The 23313-nt window shown below is 40.1% G+C and overlaps 3 protein-coding genes across 8 annotated transcripts in view; 2 read left to right on the top strand and 1 right to left on the bottom strand.

The window, feature by feature from the left end:
* The window catches only part of Kcc (solute carrier family 12 member kcc), a 78211-nt gene extending 74815 nt beyond the window's left edge, over window positions 1-3396 (bottom strand). For 2 of the 3 annotated variants that reach the window (XM_071709388.1, XM_071709389.1), the window contains exon 1: window positions 2604-3396. In XM_071709388.1, coding sequence (XP_071565489.1) covers window positions 2604-2682 — 79 coding nt within the window. In that variant the 5' untranslated portion in view covers window positions 2683-3396. The remainder of the gene's footprint in view (window positions 1-2603) is intronic. The other variant, XM_071709387.1, reaches the window with a different exon arrangement.
* Window positions 3397-5122: 1726 nt separating this feature from the next.
* On the top strand, window positions 5123-10567 carry Brd7-9 (Bromodomain containing 7/9). Of its 4 annotated transcripts, none has more exons than XM_071709384.1 (4): window positions 5123-5436; window positions 6840-6951; window positions 7783-9483; window positions 9752-10567. In XM_071709384.1, the coding sequence occupies exons 3-4, from the start codon at window positions 7893-7895 to the stop codon at window positions 10417-10419; spliced, it is 2259 nt and encodes a 752-aa protein (XP_071565485.1). In that variant the 5' UTR covers window positions 5123-5436; window positions 6840-6951; window positions 7783-7892; the 3' UTR covers window positions 10420-10567. The 4 variants fall into 4 exon arrangements, with proteins under 4 accessions (XP_071565485.1, XP_071565486.1, XP_071565483.1 ...); XM_071709383.1 differs by lacking the exon at window positions 5123-5436 and adding an exon at window positions 6109-6283; XM_071709385.1 differs by lacking the exon at window positions 6840-6951.
* A 3410-nt stretch (window positions 10568-13977) lies between these two features.
* The window catches only part of LOC139774258 (uncharacterized), an 88284-nt gene continuing 78948 nt past the window's right edge, over window positions 13978-23313 (top strand). The window contains exons 1-2 of the mRNA XM_071709380.1: window positions 13978-14268; window positions 14880-14922. The gene's annotated coding sequence lies outside the window, so the exon portion shown is untranslated. The remainder of the gene's footprint in view (window positions 14269-14879; window positions 14923-23313) is intronic.

Raw genomic sequence — 23313 nt, 5'->3', positions numbered from 1 at the left:
ATGTCGACGACCGTTCCACCAATGAGATCGAAAGCCACGTTATTAAGCGGAACTGTTAAATTGTCATTTACTGATACGCCTTAAACGGCTTAAACGATCACTTTTCGATAAAAATAACCGAGTTTTGCGCACGATGCCAAAGAGTATTTGAGAGTTTCGAGAAAATATAAAACATGCGAACGCAAACTCCTTTACATCAATCAGATTACATTAAGGAAACCGTACACATCCTTAATAAAAAAAATCTTTAACTTATTAAATTAAATTTGAGCACGTACGATAATAATCAAACGGTATCAATCAAATAATAGTTAAATTTCAGTTTTCTATTCTAGATATATCATAGATTCCGTAAAGCATTATTTAATACAGTTAATAAAGATAATTTTAACAACAACATATCCTTTCAGAAATTTAAGATTATTTCTTCATTGATCAAATTGTATATCGTGATTTCTAATCTATAATCACAAACACAGAGTTCTAACAGCTGGTAGCTTTTTAATTAAAACTTACTTAAAATAATAATAAAAGGTATACAGATTGAGTCGTTAAAATCTAATTGTGAAAACTTTGAATTAACATATAAAAACATAAATTTATCACTGCGTACTTGAAAATAAATTTTGAGCTGACAGCTTTCTCAATTCGTCAAGGAATGTCTCCAATTTTTGACGTACCACTTACCACTTACAAAACATTCCGTATTGATCGCAATTACTTCGAGCTTCTAACACGATCGGTCTTAATCTCTGTCGTGACGGCGATCGATCAATCGGCCTTGAAACACAAGCCTCTCCCGATAAGACATTACCCTTTAAGCACTTTGCGTTACTCCGACGAGAGGCGGAACAAATTGGAGTTCTCACCAAAATGGAAATTTTATGAAAAGTGCAGATACGCGACGACGATAAGCTATCAGCTGGCGATACGCCATTACTTGTTGCTCCACGGTCAACATACGTGTATTAAAAAAAAAAAAACACCTCAAAGATATCGTTTTTAAGTTATCTTTATGATTTTACCGGAAGACGTTTTAAAGACGTTCTTAAGACTTCCTGGAAAAGTGTTCAAACATTCGAAAGTTATCTTATAAGTTATCTTTTATTTGTATTACCGACTGCAACGTTTATTGATTGGAATACACGTGGCACGACTGGATATAACGTAATTTATAAAAATGTCTATCGTCCGTTAAAATCTGGCACTCCGATATTTTTCATTATTTTTTATTATCGACAATGTCACAACGACACAATTAAGGCAAAGTTTTGCAAAAACACGAGAGAATTTGAAATTACTTGATAAATCGATACACCAATGATTTAATACTTACGTGATTTTGCTAACTGCAAAAATTGATCTCTATCATTGTATATAAAAGAGATAGATCGTTTAACATAATTATGCGGACGTTAAATCATTGATACGTCAATTTTTCAAGCAATTCTCAACGCTTCTCTCGTGTTTTTCTTCTTGTTAACGCGTTTCCGCATAATTTTGCCATAAAATATCTAAAAATACTTTCAATAAGACATTTCAAAAAACATCTTAAAACAATGCGTCAAAGCGTCACAAGTCGAGACATAAAACGTGTTAAAGATGTAAAAATGACATTTTTCATCCGACAGTTCTACAAAACGTTTTTCAAATTTCAAAACGTCTATAAGATGTTACAATGTTTTCTGAATTCTTATCGCGAGAACATCACACATACACCTTGGTATTTATTCGGCGATACGAATGAAATAATCGTGTGCAATTGTTTATGCAAATGCATGTGGCAAGGCTAATATTATTCATCGTCGTTTTTGCAAGCATCCTTTATCAAGTCACGGCTGATCGGCTTCGCTGTTATATAATTATATCTATTGTCTAACCAAGTGTTTCGTTCTGCGGCAACGTGCAACGATTCCTCTCTACTTTGATTCGTGAATAATTCCCGTGCGTCGTCGCGAGGTATTTTTAACGCTCGCGCTGTTCAGAGACATTCCCCGTTGACGACAATCGTCAATAACTATTGAAACTGCACGCTAATCGAGTCACATTATTTCGTAAGATTATTCGTTATCCGAACATTGATACCTATAGTCATGTTCGAAATTGTCCCAAAAATATTTTGATTATCGTTGCCCGACGGGTGCTTGTCCCGATACTCGAAGGTTGCCCCCGTGAAAGTGACGTTTCTATTTTCTATTATCATTCTATTCCAACCGATCTCTAGACGCACAAAAGGATCACGTGGCGCCGCGCCGGGGTTTCGACCCGCGGACAAACATGCGCCGTCTCGCCGATGCTCCGAAAGCGACGCGAAACCAGCTGCGAGCGGCGGTCGCGCGCGCAACATGGTGGGTTGCATTTTTATGACTCGTGTGCAACGCCGGCAACGCGGGCGGCGTAAAACACGTACGCGGGCGCGGGCGCGCGCGCGCGAGTGTGCGGCGAGATCCACGCCGTCTTCGACGAGGAGCACGTGGAGTCTCCCTTGCTCTCTCTTTCGCGCACGAAATGCCTAAATGCGCGAATGCGTACACGCACGTACACAACGTGCGTTCCTTGACGCGCGACACATCGATATATGGTGAACAATAATATAGACTCACCGTAATCTCGTACCGGTTGCCGACTGTAGCTCGCGGCGTTGCTCGCCGGGCTCGCCGGCGTCACTCGAAACCTCTCCATGCCTCTCCTTCCTGCCCGCCGCCGTCCGCCGCGCGCTGTTTCTGCCTTCTGTCCTCCGTGAGACGAGGGCGGTGTGGATGGCCGCTCCGGAGCTCGCCGTTCGATCACTCGCGACACGAGACACACGAGACACACGGGCGACGACACATTCGATGCGAACGAATCGGTACCTTGGCGCGCGAACACTCGCGTGCGCGCTCCCCATTCGCCGACGCGAGATTACGGGACGCTACTGTGCGCGTCACCACCGGCGGAACGCCGAGACCGGCTCGGCGTTATCTTCACGCGAGACGCCGCGCCGCGGCCGGAGAGTGGGGGATAAGGGCAGTGACTGGAGTAGGAGCGACGGTCGCGAGCGCGCGAGAGAGACGGAATCGCGGGGAATGCCGGGAATCGAAGGGAAAGAATCGGAGTCCGTTCACCGTTGTCCTGGGGAAAAAAAAACGTTAGAAACGGTCAGTCTGTTTGTTTACTCGCGCTCCCGAATCGACACTTTTTGTGTCCAAGTAAAACGTCGTTCCATTTATATACCGAGATATACGGCGTGTATATTTTTTCGGATATTACATTCGGAGAGAAAGAGCGACAAACAGGCCTACCGAAAGAGAGGGAAGACGCAGAAAAAGACGAGAGCAAACGAATAATGGCGAAGGGAGGAGAGAAATATATGTATATAATATAAGAGAGGAACAGTGTAAAAAGAGAGAGAGGGCGATTTATTTAAGAAAAAGAATAAAAAGATAAAGAACAAAAATTGAACAGATCGTTTCATTTCACATTTGAACATGCGTTCCGGTGCCAGGAGTCACGGAATGAAGGAGCGAGATAAGAAAATCTTACCTTTTACGTCTTACAATTAGATTACAAGAACGTTAAGGAGATGCGTCATGCGTGCCGTGAGGAACGTGAAAGGGACGAACGGAGCCAGAAACGGAGAAAAGGATGAGACGATCGGCGAGCGCGGGAAGTGCGAGGAGATCGGGACTGACTGAACTGACCAGCGGCCGGGGGGAGCGGGCGTCGAATGTCGAATCGGCGACAGAGAGAATCGTTCGCGGACTCGATACCCGACTCGATTGCTCCTTCTTGCTCCTTCTTGCAATCGCTCGCCCTCTCGCGGGTCCCTCGTCCCTCAAACCACCCACCGCGGGCGTGGGTGCGCAGTGACGTAACTAGCAAGTTCATGACTGCGCGTCGCGATGTCGCCGTTACGCGCGAAATAAATATTTTTTTAGAGAGAAAAACGCCATTTACGATCCGGACTGAATCGTGATAATATTATGTAAATTTTGTATATTTTTTCCAAACTCAGTGAACTGCGGTCGGTCTTTAAAACACGATTCTTTGTTGGAACAGTAAATTCACATAATTAAACCGATAATCGATTTAAATTTTGATGCTAGTAAGCATCCTTATTAAATCACTGTAAGGAATTTATTACGAAAAATAGCACCCCAGCTAAAGATATATTTTTATTTAAAAAAATCTTTTTATTTTGTATCGTTATATTATTTCTTTTATTCTTTTCGATTATATAAAATCTGTTATTCCATTAAAATATACTTTTTGTCTATATTGTACTGTACATACATATATCATGATTTTTCAGTTACACGACGCGACGAACGTCGCGAATGTCGCGATATCATCGTTACGCGGAATCGACGCGTATAACCGCGGAGCTTTTTTTTCCAGCCATTCTTTTTCAGAACAACGCTGATGTCTCTCGGAGAAACGCATAAAAGACGTTGTGACGACGCGCCGTGCAGAGCCGGTTTTTTTCCCTCCCGGGAAAACGTCGCAGACTGTCCGTCACGTACGAGATTTGCATAAGAGCATTATCGATTATTCAAGCTGGTTTCCTTCTCTCGAAGGAGCGCGGACGAGGCGAATACTTACTTCCCGCGCGACGTGTCGCCCGACTCGTTCCTAACTTCTCGCCGTTCGTTGCGCGTAGATGTTAATGTAAATGCAACGTACGTCCCTTCGCTTTGTCTCGGGAAACTGGAAAGACTTCGCAGAACCGCTCGATGATTAAATGCGGGGTCGTTGTACTTATTAGGCCTGTTTTCCTATTGCTGAACAGCCTGCTAAATTAATTCAGAGTTTATCTCTTTTACTCCACATTGGAAGGATAAAGATAAACTCGGAACTAGTGCAGTTAAGCCGATATCGACGTTTATTCTTATCGACATTCGTCCGCGGGGATAAGCATCTGAAATCGCGCACTGCGGCGAGGTAGACCGGGGCGGCAAGGAGGGTGGGTGCGGATGGTGAGAGGGGAGGGCGAAATATTATTTTTATCGCCTCGTATTATCCTGCGCCCGGCGCGTCCGTCCCGTCCATCGTGCCCGTCCGCGACGTTTATCATCTCGCGTTCCACGGCGATTGACAATTTCGCGGAAGGGCGCGAGGCGCGAGTCAGTCGGGACGCGCCCGGGGACGCGCGATCGTACGGCGCGAGAGCGCGCGCCGCGGTATTCCTCCTCCCTTTGTTTCGCGTTCTTTTCTTTCTTTCTTATTTCCTGCCGGTTCGCAAGCCGCAGGAACGCGAGAGCGGCGTCTCTCCGTCTCTCTCTCTTTCTCTCCCTTCCATTCTCTCGCTTCCATCTGTCCGTCGGCGTTTGCAAGCGCGAAACAGCTGATAGCCGTCCCTTTAATCGCGTCGCCGAGTCGCCGAGTCGCGCGAGGTGAGTCGCTGGCGACCCGCCGGGAGGACCCCTCGTCGTCGTACGTGTCGCACGATCGGCCCAGGTGAGTATTTTCGTCGTGCGTCCGGTAGCGTCGGCGTCGGTTCGCCGGCGACGCGCGAGCCACCTTTTGTAGGTTAGGAAGGGTTTTCCCGGCCGCCCGCGGAGCGTACGGACGTACGGACGGGCGCGCGTAGACGCGCAACGGTCGCCATGTTCGAGACGCGAGGCCCGCGAGGCCGACTTTCGCGTCGGGCCCGGGCGTCCAGCCGGGTCTGACGCTCGCGAGCGCTCTCGCGCTCGACGTCGAAGGGCACGCACGCCCTCGTCGCCGAGAGCCCGGGAGCGAAGATCTCTCGTCGGCGCAAGATTCGGGGCGAAACGCGCGTCAGGATCGTCCCTCCTCGTCTCTCTTTGTCTCTCCTTTCTCCCTTTCTTCGCGATGGAACTTGGAATCTCGAGTCGCCGGGAAGTGTATTTTTTTTTTTATCGTTCGCTTCTTACCGGGATCGGAGCGATTCGCGCGTTTACTCCGACGAACGTCATCTTCCTCGGCTCGGAAATGGGAGTGACTCGGACGACGCCTCTCCTCGCGTTCGCGATATTTCCGAAGACGCCTGGAATGCTGGGTATCCGAATCGCGCGCGCGACGCGCCGCCATGATAGCACGGTACGTTCTATTCGAACGCGGGAAACGGCGGAACGGCGGGCCGCGGGACGACGGACGATGGACCGATGGACGTGACATCATCAATGGCCGCCGCCGTGTTGTCTGTGTACGCAACGGAGCGCGGCAGCCTCGTACGCAGGGGACGCCGATAGCCTGGTTTCTCGCACGGGAGCTGTGGCCGAGCGCGCGCGAGACATGGGCTCGAAGAAGCACAAAAAGCACAAGCGCGAGAGGCACGAAGGTGAGGAACGGCACGAGCGGAGGACGCGCGCGCGCGCGCGCGACTTTTCTATCCTTGGTCGAGACTCCCGGTCGTACCTTTGCGTCCTCGTCGACGGAGTTCGCGACAAAGTTTCTCTCTCCTCTCCGTTTCGAGCTCGTCGCTTCGAGATCACCTCCTTTTCCGGCCGCCCGTCCGACCCGTCGATCGTCGTCCAACAAAATTGTCCGCCGTCTCGACGGAATAAACAAACCTATGTCAAAACGGTTGACCCTCGTCGACGAGGAAGCCCGTTTCGTAGAATAGTCTCCTCCGAGCGAGAATTAGACGTAATGAATTAGATTGTTATGTTACTTGTAAGAGAATGTTATGTTACTGCGGCATCATTACATCGCACCAAGCCAAACTGTGTACTTGTATGTCAGTCATGAAAAGGAATTCGAATGAAAAAAAAGATGAGGATGCCTCGGGCCGATGGACCCATCGGCCCTTCGCTTCTCGGTTCGCAAAATCGGTTCGCGCTCTTTGCAACTTTCATTTGGGAGCTTTCTCATACTCATAGTTTAATGATGCACAGGAATTTTGACTTCGTTTTCACCACGGACAAACTGAGAGTGAGGTTGGAGTAGAAGTGAGGTGGATTCGAAAGTATAAACCAAGCGTTCCACAGCAACAGGCGCGACGTGGAAGTAAGTGATGAGTAACAACGGACATGGACTGGTTGCACGACAGAAGCTAGCTATGCTTCGAGAATTATCAAACGCCCCCCCTCAACCCCTTTCGTTTTTTTTGTTTGTTGAATATCCATTGAAGTGCAACAAGATTTTTGCGCCGAGAGTTGCCCTCCTTGTCTCAACGGAGTAGTATGCGTAGGTTGCAAGGTATATACAACATTCAGATGTGTCGCATACAGAGAAGCCTGTTGCACTTCAATCACGTGTAATTTCCTTTGGCTGTTATGTATCGTGGCATTGAGAGCCACATATGCTTCGCTTGACCTCTTAGCGAGGTATTTTCAATTTTAATGACTGCTCTCCCTGATTATTCCCACCGATTATTCGATTTGATATAACGATGGAGATTATTTTCATCTATATTAAGATTTGTTTGATTTAAGTCGAGCTACTTCCATCTCGCTTCCAGTTTGTTGAATGTGAAAACAAGGTCGCAATGTCCTGTTAATAAAATCATGTTTACATTTTCATGTACAATTCCTAACCCGACCATATCCTTAACGGCCCGTAATTTTTATATTTGCTCACGATTTGCATCTCTTTCGGTATTTTCATTGTCATGCTACATTTCTGACGTCATATTTTTTTTCTGTTACCATGTTGTACTCTTATCCTGCATAATCTTTCCGCAAGATTTCCCGATTGCTGCATGTGGCACATTTACATACGGATCATACGTATGGCTTTTAGAGCAACAATTTTAGTACACCGCTTAAAAAGAAATCGTTTTAAATACTCAGGACGATGACTAACTGACTATGTTTCTTTCTTTTTTTTCTTCGACAGAGGGTCAGTACACAACGACGGACAAGCCGCCTAGTCTGAAGTTAATTTTGAAGGTAGGAGGTAGTACTGGAACACCCGAGCACGGCGGCGAGTCGCCAAGTCAGGCTGCAATGCTGTCGCAACATTACCAACAACAACTGGGTCTTAACTATTCTGTCAGCCAAGGAGACGCAGAGTACGACAGATATGTCGGTCACAAAAAACTCAAGAAGAAGAAGAAAAAGAAAGATAAACGGCACAAACATCATCATAAAGATAAGAAAAGACGAAGAGAGGAGTCGAGTCAAGAGTCAGTTGGCGATGCCGATGAGAACCTGGTCGAGCCTGCACCTAAGAAAGCTTGTACCAATCACAATCAGTTGCTGCCACCCAGACCGCCGTCCAGTGGTGAATTAAGGGTTGGCGTTAGTAATGTAAGTTCTCTATCACCTCATCGCGAGCCCAGAACATGCGTTCTCAGAAAGATAGCGGAGCGCACGCCTCTCCAAAGGTTGCTGGAACACCTGTTGAGATCCATGGAGAAGCGGGATCCGCAGCAATTTTTCGCCTGGCCGGTCACAGACAGCATTGCGCCTGGTTACTCCCAGATAATCACGAATCCGATGGACTTTAGCACGATAAAGCAAAAGATAGACGACAATAACTATCAGAATTTGCAAGAATTCGTGGATGATTTCAAGCTTATGTGTGACAACGCCATGACATATAATCATCCCGACACCATCTACTACAAGGCGGCGAAGAAACTTCTGCACGTCGGTTTGAAGATGGTCACTCCAGAGAAATTGCGGCAACTCAGGCCAGTCCTGATGTACATGAACGATATTACGAAGGAGGAACTCGGATTCGAGCTGGGCAACGAAGATCTTAATAATCCAGACGCTCCTGCGACGGAAGAGCAGATAGAGCGAGAACGCGAGCAAGAAGAACGTAATGAGGAGGCGGAAGAACTTAGAAAAGAGAATCAAAGAAAGATGAGACTGGCGAGCTTAGGTAAATTTGAGGCCATACCGGACGATTTGACACCAGAGGAGATCCTGAAACAGGCTAGAGGTGCAGCTAAAGCGGCGGCGGAGAAACTCAGTCTGAAGAGGGTCAACTCGAAAATGGGTTTTCTGCGACAGAAGAAAGACGGCACCACCAGCCTGCAGATCATCGTGCCCGGGGACGGGATTATTCCCGGGACGAATCAGAGACCTGTGTCACTGGGACAACTGATAGGCAAATTGAATCACGGTACTGGAGCGTTGGCTGGATTTCGGGAGGATCGCAGGAACATGTCGAAGCCAGTGAAACCCCTCTATTATGGCGCGTTTGGTTCATACGCACCTAGCTACGACTCGACGTTCGCGAATCTTACCAAGGAGGAAACCGACCTAGTCTATCAAACTTATGGTGACGAGACTGCCGTGCAATATGCTGAATCTATTCTAGACTTCGCCAAGGACTGTGATTACACATTGACTATGGTCGATGATTTGTTGGACCTTCTCACAAGCGGCGATCATAGGAAGACAAAGAAATTCCTCGAGGAAAAGCGAAGACTGAAGGAGGAGGAGGAAAAGATCAAGCATTTATTGGAGAAGCCTATGCAGGACGTGAATCGTAACATTCCGTTGCTGGATAATGTCAAGGTTGATGTCGAACAACTAAAGACACTGTCGGATCTCGGTATCGACATAAACTTCCTAGAGAATTTAGGTAATTATGGAAGTAACGATGAAAATGAACGATTTAGCATTGTTCTAAGTAACTGAAAACAATATATGTAGCTAATTTATCTTTTAAATTTCGTCATTTGAATATACTTGTGTATTGCATCTTATTTTTATCTCAAAATGTATCAAAAGAGTATTTTATCTCATAACATTGTCAATTATATAATTTAATAATTTCGAGGACGCTTTACCGCTTCTCTTCCGTGTTATTTAATTACATTTAATACATTTAATACATTTTTTATTTTCAGAAGAAGAATTTAAATATAGCGAGGAACGCGCCGTTCTACAAAGCCGCCTTGACGACACATCACAGATGCTGGGTCGGCTGAAGCAGGTCCAACACGAGCGTTTGTCAGCACCGCCGCCGGCCCATCTATCCAATGTTCCGAAGGCAGCAGACGCAGAGGTGACGCTGGCCGAGAAGATCACCGACAACCTCACCGATATAGCGAAGAAACTGCCACCGTCGGGGATCGCGCCGGTCGACGGATTGCGTCGAGCAATGGGCATAGCACCTTTGGGCGCACCGGAGCCCATGGAAGTCGAGCCGATCACGCCCACTATAGTCGCTGACACTTCGTTACTGCCGAATCCGAACAATGGCAACAATCAGGTGCTGTCGAATCTGTTGCCGAGCCCCTCGCCAATTCAGAACGCGAATCTACTGAGTCCGACCGGTCAGCAAAATCAGAATATCAGTATTGTGGGTGCGACTCAGCCACCGCCGCCTATTCAAATGCAGATCGGCATGACGCACAGCAGTCAGACGCCACCGTCTTTACTGAGCGCGACAGAACCATCCGGCGTGGCTGATCTCGAGTCTGAACTGCGCGAATTCCTAGAGAGCGATCCTACGCTGGGGCACTCGCCTCTCCATGACGACAAAACTCTGGAGGACATTCTGTCTGAATCTTAGTGCGCGGTAATCCGAATGTCCCGTGACACATAATTTATAAATATAGACATATAAATTATAAATATATACAGAATTCTGTACATTTTATTATTGATACGCTACTTTCGCATATACGATTAATAAATTGGATCATATCCCGTATCTTTAATCACTTTGCTTTATTTCAGTCCTGTTTCACTTTTTTCTGAAGAATGCGGAAGAAACGAAATTAAAGATGTAAATAATATATTAAAGAGAGATTAAGTAAAGTGTTTAATGAATATTAGCGGTAACAGATAATCACATGTTTCTTGATATGATGAGTAAAAAGATTCATGGAAGTATAGAATATAGATAATTTTTGGTAATATTTTTTATATGGTTCTGTAAAATATGAAATAATATAAATTTTTATTCTTTTCAGACATATATTTATTATTCCGTACGCAGTAGCTCATTTGTTATACGATGCTCGTAACGTTAGAATGTAATTTGCATATATCGGTACTCGATACGGCGCGGCGTGCCGCATTATCAGAACACAATGCTGGTCCCGTATGCACTATGCAGTACGTGTATACCGAAAGGCACATAAAGGAAATGTACAATGATGCTATCGATTACTGATAAGTGCAGCCGCTATAGCTGTATTCTGTGCTGTGTTCCAAAGCGTAATGGGAAGACGGACGGCAACGGCGATGATGAGTTTTGCTCCTGGTCGAAAATGAAATCAATCACGGCGTGCTCGATGAAGTGGATAATACTACGTTATCGCGCAATATACACTCATATTCCGCGAACGTTTCCAAGTTTCAAGAAGATTAATGCGCGAGTCAATTCGCGAGGCTCGAGGTTTCAAACTTGGAAATTACGGCCGGAAGTATAGAAACTCCGAGCGCTTCCATGAGGATCGAAGGGATTATCATTTAAGATACAATCGCTGTAAGACTAACGAATTTCCGCTCACGGATTCCATTACTCTTACAGAAAAATATTTAAGCAAAGAAGCACGTGATTTTACATTTCAATTTTGGACACACGATAAAGTTTAATTTTCAAACATAAATATAGCACGTGATCGTATAATTTTCTCGTTTTAATTTAGTTAAGAATAAAAAAGGATTTTATTTAAACTTAATTTTTTTTAAGAATAAAATCTGCAAAAGCGTAAAAGATAAAGCAACGAAACTAAACGTTTCCCGATAGCAATTAATCCGTTTATGTCAGATATTATTAGTTTCTGTTATAATTGGCTATATATCATGTGCGTGCGAGAAATGCGTAATTTCTATATACCCGTAATCGAGTTCTATATCGTTCGGAGATCTGCCCGACAGCGGGATTACGCAAATACGAGAGTTTATTTTCGGAGATCAGGTAGCCCTTTGCGCCACGTGTGCTCTTTGAACTGAGTCTAATGACAAAAATAGCTCGCCGTGAAAGAGGCGTTGTCACACTGATATCGAGTACACCGCTGTCAAAGATAAAATTGTAATGAATATATTAATTTACCGTGAAGCATTTGATACCACATCCTCTGTATAAAGCACAGTGTCGAGCAAATTTATAATTATCCTTCTCGTATTATTTGAAACTTTTTCTCGACGATTAAAAAATAATATTACTCGATTTATTAAAATTACGATCTTATCTTTCTCCCCTCCCCCCCGTAAAAGAAAGGATAACGATCAATTAATCATTAATTGATACATATATGTATGTACGTTTTGTGATCCATAGCCTTGCCTATTTTACACACACATGTATACATGGATAACGCTAATGAAACCGCAAAACGAAACGCAAAACATTCGAACAATAGTCTATTTCCAAAAGTCAATTTTATAATACCGAAACGCGAAATATTCGGCTTTTAAATTTGTATACATACGTTAGATATTATATTTGTTGATTGACATATTTGTTTCATACGATGTCGGCACGCGCTATCGTAAAGTGAATTTTATAATATCAAAACGCGAAATATTTCCGTTTGTTTAAATTTGTATACGTTAGATATTGTATGTAGCCATGTAGCGGACTATATGACTAATTGACGCTGGCATTGTACGACGCGCTATTGTAAAACGTAAACACGTCGCGTCGCGCGCGCGAGCTTGTTTTTCGAAAGTCGGCGGGGTGGGGGCGGGCAGGCAACGGCGCGCCGCGCGCGAGCCGGCGCGCGCCGCTCCCCCTCGCCCTCGCATTATCCTTCGGGCCGCGGTCGCGGCGAGACGCGGGCACGACTCTCTGCGAACAATTAAAGAATATCGCCTGGCACGATTGATTCACTTTACCATAAGCGACTCGTAAGTCTTTCGAGACGACGGCTGTTCGTCGAAATAGATGTCTCACGCTTCTTATTCGTGCTGAATGGAAATCGGATCTACGAGGCACGGAAATTGTTAAGTATCGCTTTTACTACGCGTTTGCAGGCAGCGATTATTTCTTGAGATACGCTTTTTCCGATATCAATGTACTTTGACGACTGCTTTTGCGGAATAATGTACGAGATCCCGGATCGAATAAGCTGGAAAACTAGCCGTGGATACATCGACAGTTCGTCTTTCGCGATTTAATGATTTTAATCATACAAATTCGGGCGATTCGTCGGCCATTAAATCGACTCACGTCGTCACATCGCGTCGTGTCGCGCAGTATCGCAATGAAGTTGCTGCCACAATTGAACTTTTCAGCTATTAGCGTAACGTCGCGTTAACATGGAACGGATCGTCGATCGACTCCGAGCCGTTAAACACTTTGAGTGCCATGTCATATCTAAATTGTAAGTGACGCGCGCGTAATAATTTCCGCAAAGATCATCCATTTGTGAGTAATATGTGAGTCTCATTTACCCGATTAAGAAAAACTGTACGATAAATATTCAAGGCATTCAAGAAATAATGTGAATTTTATTAAGACATTAAGAAAAGCAGTAAAATATTAAAACAATATATTAGATTTATTAATTCAATGTGTGCCGAAAGCAGCTTGGCAGTCAAAGTATGCGGACAGTATAAAGTACAATCAGCGTCGTATCTCGATAATTAACGATCCGGTGGCATGAGTTTAGTGAGTTATGTATTGGTTGGAACGTGTAATTTCGTAAGATTTATGCGCGAAATCCACTGTCGCGAACGCAGGGCGACGTATTCTCGAGTTGCGCATTCCGCGGGTTTTATCCTCGATTTCAGCTAGAATACTCATTCGTTCGAGTTATGTGTGACAGTAATCCTCCTGAAAGTATGGGACATAAGTCATTTCGAGCGTGAAAAGTACGCGAAGGTGTATATATATAGTGCAGCAAGTGCGTAACGTCGCCCGCCGCTGCGTCTCGCCGCGTCGCTATGAAGTTGCCCGCGCGATTTACGAATTTCCTCCGCCATTTTATGTTTTGCCGTTGCATTAATTGACGCGACGTCGCGGATCGCGCCGCGCCGCGCCGCGCCGCGATCATACGTTTCTCGCTCGTCTCTCCGCGTCGCTATGAAGTTGGCCGCGCGATTTACGAATTTTCTCCGCCATTTTAGGTTCTGCCGTTGCATTAATTGACGCGACGTCGCGGATCGCGCCGCGCCGCGCCGCGATCATACGTTTCTCGCTCGTTTCGCCGGTCGTGATGGAACAATGCGCGCGTCGCGTACGGTGTACGGTCAACATCGGGAGTGCCGATAACAAGAAACAAGTACCGCGCGTTCGTCATTTGATGATTAGCGCGCGATCGTAATTACGTGTGCGCGAAGTCGAGTGATGTGGTGTGATAATGACTAATGAATGTGTACCTTAACCCTTAACGGAGCAACGACGCGGGAAGTCCGAGAGGAGGAGGCGGCCCGGGGATGGCATCAGACGCCGGCGGAGCAACCACGAGTGAGTAATTCATTATTTATCATCTGTGGAATTTGTTTATCCCCATGACAATCTCATTCTACACGGTATTTTGCATTATCGTGTAACACAATTCATATAAAGCATCCTAGATTATTTTGAGATATATATTTAAGAAATATTTAATACATATGTAAAATGTTTAATATTTCTAGTATTTTTATGAAGAAATATGTAAAATATTCCAACATTTTTAACATTTATAATTATTTTAAATTTCTCGATAACAATAAATAAACTAACAAAGGCAAATGAGAGCCCGTTCGCACGATGGTCGGGCGACAGTAACAAACCAAAATTACAAAAATGAATAAATTATATAATACAGCATATAATATATAATTTATTCATTTTTGTAATTTTGGTTTGTTACTGTCGCCCGACCATCGTGCGAACGGGCTCTTATTTGCCTTTGTTAGTTTATTTATTTTAAATTTATTTTATTTATGTAAGAATTAAATTTTTTAAATTGAATTTTATAGAAGTATGTACTTATTGTTAGAAAAAGTTCAATGTGCGTTATAAGTAATTATTTTTTACAAATTTAATTATTTTGGGCACAAGTTTAATTTGGATATATTTGTATTTTACAGATTGACGTCGTAGACTACAACTCCGCTGCTGCACATCGTACCGGTGAGTTTTAATTTTTATTTTAATAATGGATTTATGAGAATTTTATATGAGATGTGTGTGTGTTGTGTGACAGTCTTTTCTAAAAAATTATGTTAATAAAAATTTGAATTTCCAATGAAACATATGAGTGAAAAATAGCATCGTGCAGCAATGAAATGTATACTATGTATTATTTATACTGTTTGATATATCTGAACGCATTATTTATTCCTATAGTTATAATCTATTTAAAAATTGATATATATATATATATATATATATATATATATATATATATATATATATATATATATATATATCTAATAATTAGGAATTTATGTATCAAGAATATTATAGATAAAATAATATTTCATAAATCCATTATGTACTTTGAAATGGATAGGCTAGAATGAATTTATACTATTGTTTAATGGCACTAGATTATTTTATAACTGTCAATCAGTTTTCACTTTTTGTACAAAGAATACACAGATACAAAGTATATACATTTATAAAGTAGAGTTTATTTATCATCGAAATGTTATTGATTGGCTTGATCATTTCCTAATTTATTTTATACATATAATTTATATTTAATAAAAAGACGAGAGTGTTACTTGCACTTATACTTACATTACACTAAATCTTTTACATAGCCTATCCATTTATGTTTGTTGAATGATTTAAATTTATGTTTTGAAACAAAATAACGTGAAACGTGTGAGATCCCCTGCCTTCCCAATAAATATTTTATCGCGAAACAAAACAGATTTTTTAATTTATTATATCAAAAATCCAATCAATTACATGTGTTAGTTGCATTAAAATATTTAAAACTACAGTAATTTTTTAATTATTTTTAATGTATTATATTGAAAATAATTCTGACAATGAGTAATTATAATTATATATTGAATAATTGTTTAATTCTCTATTATTTAGTAACATAGTAATGAGATAATTATTTTAACATGAAAATTTATTAAAAACATATCGGGATATGAAAAATTTGTACTGACAGTAATCTTGATCGTACGTATAGTCCCTTATTCATTTAAGATCTCACGTATACTTGTGGCATTCTAAATTTTGGATGTTGCTAATTAGCCGAAAATTTTTTCGGCATATGGATCTGCTGACTTATCATTCGACAATTTTGTTACGTCATTGTTACCGGTCAGTTTTCTTTATGAATCGGTGTAAAATCTAAGTTAACTAATCGCAAAATAATATCGCAAACAATACATTTAATTAATGTTATTTATTAGTATATAGCTTGAATCAGAAATTCTGTAATTTATAAATGTGATCAAAAATATTCGAGTACTAAAATATAAAAGAAGTGCAGTATTGATTATGTCTAATTATAATTATTACATTCTGATAATATTTTATCGCGAAAAAATATTATAACGTTCTGATTAATGTTATCGCGATTTTTGATAGATAATATTTATGTACGATAGATTTTACAAAACATTTATTACCTTTTTTTTTAAATTTAATTTTGTAAGTAATTAATATCTAGTATTTAATGGCAAATTAGTATTAATATTATAACGGAGCATGATTTATATATAAAAACGATGCAAATAATTTATATATCGTGTAATGTAAATAAAATAACAGAGACGTAACAAAAATGATCGATTCTCAAGCAAAATTAAAAACGTAAGTACATTTTTTATTTATGGTAAAATACTTGATATTGCTTTCTGAATGAGAGCGTTTAATTACAAGTGGTTTTATATTTAATTAATTAATGAGAGCAACGAATTGTTCGAAATGTATCTACACGTAAGCGTGCCGGGTTAATAACTCGCGAAGCGCACGACTTACACACATTGTCATGTCGGATTTCAAAAGCGTCTGAAGTCTGCGCATGGACCGTATTAGACACTGCGCGCTCGCTGACAAGTTAATTAAGCCACATTCCGCCGCTATTTCGAAAATGCGGTGGACGTGTAAATGACGTGTGCGAGCGTGGTTTTCACGTTGCCGGCAGGTCGCCGTTTCATATACCTATTCGAGATAGAGTTATTTTAATTCACTCATGTCGATCCCACATTCTTTGGAATTTTCGCTATGTGCAATTAAAAATGCCTATAAATTCTTAATAATATTTCAAATTCAATCACAGTCAATTAATACTACTGCTATTCGATTAAAGTGTTGCATACTTCCATAAAGTTCTACGATATTTCAGAGAATCAATCAAGAAAGAATTTTGATTTAATCTTTTAATTAAGCTTCTATTCGCGCGATATATTTCGAAATTTTATTTTTATGATACGGAATGTTAGGTAACGATCGCCTATTCGGCGAGTGAACTTGTATCCCTTTTGAAATCACAAACTTTTCTTTTAATTGTCGAACCCCATGCTAGAATTAACGTGCTTAAGTGATAAGTAGATTATTAATTTATCGCTTCGGATATTCGTATCGGGTTGTAAACGTGGGGCGCTATCGTTAGCGATGGGGCTTCATGATAGTTTAATCACGGAGGATCACTCTGATTTGCGGTCGCGACACTGTGTGTATTCGCTGATGTGACACAGACACACACGGAAATGCATTCTGCGTGTAGACGCAGATACATGCAAATACGCGATCCGTCGGAAATGAAGTCGCAGCCCAATTTGCATACGCATGTTTATTATCACAGTTGCAAAGTGCACCGAGATATTTTTACGTTGCCACCGGTGCACCCACGGGAGAAATTGTCGTTTTTTTCCACATTGATGGGGAAAAGCGCGCCGCTACCCGCCACCGACCATAATTTTTTACATTGTGTTATATTTTATTTCGCACTTTATTTTTCCCGCGAGAAACCGCAGCGTGGCCGATGACTCGTGGATAAATTTTACTTTTCGCAGTTTAGAATATATGAAAAAGTTTGGATTATGAAAATTTCGCGAGTTAAGATAACCATGAAAATAATTTGCGTGAAATAAATTTTTGGCGAGCGGCGGGACTTTATGGAAAGTTATAATATATATTCGTGCACTGCTTCATCTCGAATGCCGATATGTTTGAACTTTGAAGGAATACTTGGATAAATTTCCAATTCAGTGATGAATAAATTGATAGAATTTAGTGGTTAAAATCTCCGTTATGACGGTTATTTGAAGAGTTTTCCTTTATTAATTTATCGACATGTTATTACTGAAGATATAAAATCCTGATCTCATTACTGAATGTGCTCGAGCTCACAATCAGATGTGATTCATTAAGAATGAATTATGATTAAGAGTACGTCGGAGACTTTCCCCTTGCACGTTCCGTGTTTATAGCAGTGAAATTAGTTATATATTACCGCGCGCGGACTACCTCGAGTAATCTCATTAGGGGATTGAGAATAATGAATTAGTTACACGCGCGGAGAAGTCTCTACTGCCACGATACACTAATAAACATGAATAATTTAACGTATACGCTACATTTCGTCATGCGGATGATCAATTCCATTTTATTTCTCTATTAGCCGCTTAAGCATATAAAAAGAATCATTATTAATTCTCAATATTTATCGGATTATTTCAACGTTTTATAAAAAATATCGAAGATTATAAGAGGATTTATTTTTTAGTATCAAAGCTTTACTTTCGAAGAAATTTGCAGAAAATAAAGAAGTTGATTTTATCCTTGTCTAACTTTGCGCGTCTCTAATTATAGTGTAAGATTGAATCGAAAAAATGATAAATTTTAAATAAATAAAAAATTTAATTTTTCTACGTTGATTAAATTACTTAATGTAATATCCAGCTTATACACTCAGTACTTCTTTATAATTAAAAAAAAACATGCTTTAAAACAGGGTTGAGATTTTGTTTTACATTTTAGGCCGATTTCTTTAAAATCGCGTGCGTTTTCTGTAAAAATGTTCAACTAAATCTCAGCTCTGCTTTAAAATATTTTATTGAATAAAATAATAGTTGTGCGCGAAGATATATTGTGGTGACTCAGGGAAATAAATAGGACACAGTTAACACGAAATTTCACCAGGATTTATGCGAATTGTAAAAGCGCCGGTACAAGTAATATACAATAAATAATTAAAACTCCGAGAAACAACAGTGTCACTCAAAGCGACGATTTCAATCGGGTGATTAGGTGCGTTAATTATGCAGCATATCGTTAGTCTTTCCGGCCACGATGCTTTATTTTAATCTTGTTTAGCTCGCCTCCCCCTGGAATTAATTAAAACTTGACGGAAATCGGATACAGCTTCGCAGCGCGTCGTACGACGATCGAACTCCAACATTCAATTGTGCTTATCGAACGGATAAATTATACTGCCTTTCGCGTGAGATTTAAACTATAGCCAGGAATGAATTATTGAAAGCGGATAGTTTAGATCAGTTTATTGTTACTTATTTTCTTATAGTATGGTATTATATTGTTTATCGTGAAATATATGGCCTAAAACGTTTGTCATCCTGTTTATTTCGTAAATCATTACATTTATGCAGTGCTATGATTATAAGCGATTCCACATCATTAGAAAATAAAGCCTAAAACCGGCATTGTTTTAGTTGAAAAATTTTTTGAATTAAATAAAGTTGCGATTTTAATAGTTAGCACAAAATATCTTTCGCGAGTTATGCTAGTTACTTTTCTAGGCCACTAGAAAGAAAATCTATCGTAAATTTCATAAAACGGGCAATCATATTCTCGTTGTAACGAAGGGGATTGCTTATGTGGCCTGAGCATTCGCCTGATGTAGCACATGTGCGCCATATTGCGTCCTGAAAATTTCAATAAGTTCCATTCGCCTCTTTTGCATCCGTTAACACTTCCGAAAGTGTTGGTTGATGTATATCCATCGAGAAAGGCCGTCGACTCAGAAGCAAGATAAAATATATCAAAGTACATAATATTAAATTTGCATTAGTTTACAATGGCAAATTGGAAAGGCAGTACTTGAGGCTATTAATCTAAGATGATCTCTGTGGCTTGAGAAATGTATAATATTTTACAATATATGACGAAAAATATATATAACATGAGATAACATTAAATATATTTAAAAATTAATTTATGTTTAATATCGCGTTTGATATTTCGATAACTTGGACATCTGTTTTAATCTACATATACGAAATAATGCAAATGCTTAGTAAATTCATAGGAAGCATATGTTCTGTTGCGGCAGACAAGAGGTTTTGTTATTTCTGAAATTTCATGAGCATTGTATAGAAAATTTACAGTCGTGATTTTTCTGAGAGAAAATGTATTGAGAGCGCACACAGAAGAAACCTTTCGTTTGTTACGTCATTTTTGTGGAGAACAGCTTCGAGAATTCAAATGCTTATGCGTTTGAGTTTTCGTTATTCTCTTCAGTTCTTTATTCGAACTTTCGAAGGTATCTCTATAGTTCTTCGAGCGAAATGTGTTGAATATCTGATTTTATCATAAAATCCATAAAGCCGCATATAGTACATCATATATAGGATAGCTTACATTATAAAGAATATGAAATTTTTAGCTGCAGAGATAGTCAATTTAGTCAAATTTAGTCAAATTGAGACAGTTAAACGTTAATTGTACGTTACATAAATATTATTCTCTTGGCAAAAGAATACAATAAACATTGATCAGAAAAGAATGTATCGGAAATTCGCGGAAAAGCTCGCGATTTGATTTTTCTTAACCAAGCAGCTTCGATACAGCCACGTTAATTAGAAGCCTTAATTTATAGAAATGAAAAAAATCAAGTCAGCAATGTTGCGAAGTGAAGGAAAGCATCGATCCCTTTATTTAAATACGGAAGAATTTTTTGATAACATTCGGAAAATTATTTTTATATTTATTATCACATATGCTTTGTTCCCCTCGATGCATTCGTCAATTTATCAACACTCTTATTTTTTGCAGTCTCTCAAAGAATGCAGATATACCTATCATTGTGTAAAATAACATTATATAACATGAAATTGATTATGGGATAAAAATTATATTAGATGGTAGAAATATTTAATATCGTATTTAGTAATCCAGCAAGTTTCACACAATCGGTTATTTTCTCATCATCGTTATTAAAAATTAAATTATTTTTCTAGTTATCACCATAGAAATGCCTTTATTTGTAGATAGATTTGTCTTATTTGAACGCGACGGTTTTATTTCTGCACTTAAACTTTTTCCTATGATAACAATAGAAGACGCGGTAGTGATGGCTTTGCCTGCTCAAGAAAGGAAACGGGAGAAAAGGAGGCGAAAGCTCGTGAAGTATGGATTTTCTTGCTTTGTTATAACATATGCATGAACGGTTTGCTCCTCGCGATGATGGCCCTTTTGTTTCGCCGAGTAAGAGAGACGGCGATGGCGGTTCGTTTGATCTTAAAACGGATTTCTTCAGGTGGATATGTTATTCATTTTGCATGCACGTCTCGTATGATACATCAATAATGCAGCACACATCAGCCTGATGAAAATACTCGGACGTAAAAGACGAAAACTTATTTTTTACAGATTGAATTTAAATTTTAATATTAAATTCTGTAATTATGTATGCGGTTTTAATTATAATCTAAATTAAATTCACATTAACTGCATCCTTTTTCTATCAACATTATTATATCATTATTATATTATAATACGATTATATATTATATGGACGATGTTGTCTATTGATTGGCATTATCTTGTATTAATGATATTGTTAAACGCAGGATACATCTCTATATGATTATAGCAAAGATCTGAGGTTTCCTCGGCCGTACAGTCTCTCGTATCAGAGAGTTAACTAGTGCTTCGAAGTTTAACGGAAACTGTAACTCCGTTCCGTTCCGTGGCGAATAACGAGACATGACCAGCGAAAGGCTTTGATTTTGCCTCGCCGCGCGCCGGGAACGAAGTTTCATTCGTTTGCGTCTTGTAGTTATCGTGAGTAACATCTTTCGAGGGCTTTCACGCAGTTTAGAATTATTTGCTATTATTCGTTCTTCCGCCTCGTGCTTCGAAATATTGCGTTGCCTGAAAAATTGACATTTTATTCAACTTCTGTGTTCCGTAAATAAAGTTAATAATTTTTAAATTTCAAAGAGGAAAGTAAAATTCTACTTAAATTGCATTATTCATTATATTGCAATATTTCTTGTTTTATATTATTTTGCTCCTGTTTTTATACTCGTTATATTTCGAATGCCTCTTTTTTCTGGATCTTTGCTTAAAATAGAATAAAATATCTTGTGAGCGTGAAATTACTCGTTCGTGGAATAAGAGAGCGCGAGCGAATTTTTGATGGTAAAGCTTGTAGACAAGCCAAAAACACACAATGCTGTACATTCGTTGTTTCAGCGTTAAATTTGCTGAGGTAGCAGGGGTATAAGCCTGCCTGAAATTGACGGATCCCACCGTCGTGCCAAGGGGAAAATATATGATAAATTCCTAACTCGATCGTCCCATTTTGATTATACTGTACTTTCGGATTTACTTACTTATCAAGAAAGAACTCGAATTTTCGAATACATACTCTGATGTGCAATAATATTTTCTTGTTAAAATTTATATTTATTGAAATTTTTATAAAACACAAAATAATAATTGAAAATAACAAAAAATTGACATTTTTGCTATTGGGCAGGATTTGTCGTTTAATAATAATTTTTGTGAATTTAAATAATAATTGATATTAATACTCTCACTGCCGCGTGTGTATCATTTATGATATACTTAGAATCTAACCACGGAGGCCAGATGTATCGCAAATGATACATCGAGCAATCAAGTCAAAAACTGTAAAAGAGAACAAAAAGGAAATTGAAAGGCGTAAATACTGTAAGAATCGACAATAAAAACAACTGATCAAAAAACAGCCTTGGCCTGAGAATGTAATTTCTTTTTATTCCGCTTGGCAGTGAAAGTGTTAACTTCTTTTATAGAGTCTCTTTATTTAAGTAATTCAACTCTTTACTATTAAACTTACTTTGATTCACATCACGTTTCATGTTGTTTAATGTTACTATATTAAGCAACTTCTGTCTCGTATGAAATCTGAAATGTACAAATGTAAATCAAAGCGTTGTTTAGTCACGCGGCGTTTGTGTAGACAAGAATAGGGATGATAGATGATTAGCTTGTTCTTGCTTGCAGATTAAGGGCCATCAATCAGTTTAGTTCGCTTAAATGACCGCGATACCTCGAGAATATCCATAATTAAGCTGCAGTGACAATAGCAGTAGCCTGCAAGACACGATGCCGACTTTAAATATTAATCCTCGCATTGTGCAACGCTAAAACGGAATCGCGTGATTATGAATGATTCAGTAATGGCTGCGATTGCAATGCAGAAGCTAGCTCCACTTAACCTTAAAGCACAAATCTTTTTTTAATTCCGACTTCTCTTTTATCCACGAATTCTCTTTTATTCTCGAGCGACATTTGGAACGCGGCAATGAAAGGGAATTA

Source organism: Temnothorax nylanderi, unplaced genomic scaffold, assembly GCF_030848795.1.
Source record: "Temnothorax nylanderi isolate EJ_2023f unplaced genomic scaffold, tnyl_v1.0 TNYL_tig0076_pilon, whole genome shotgun sequence".
Lineage (NCBI taxonomy): Eukaryota > Metazoa > Arthropoda > Insecta > Hymenoptera > Formicidae > Temnothorax > Temnothorax nylanderi.
This window is presented reverse-complemented; position numbering and strand designations above follow the sequence as displayed.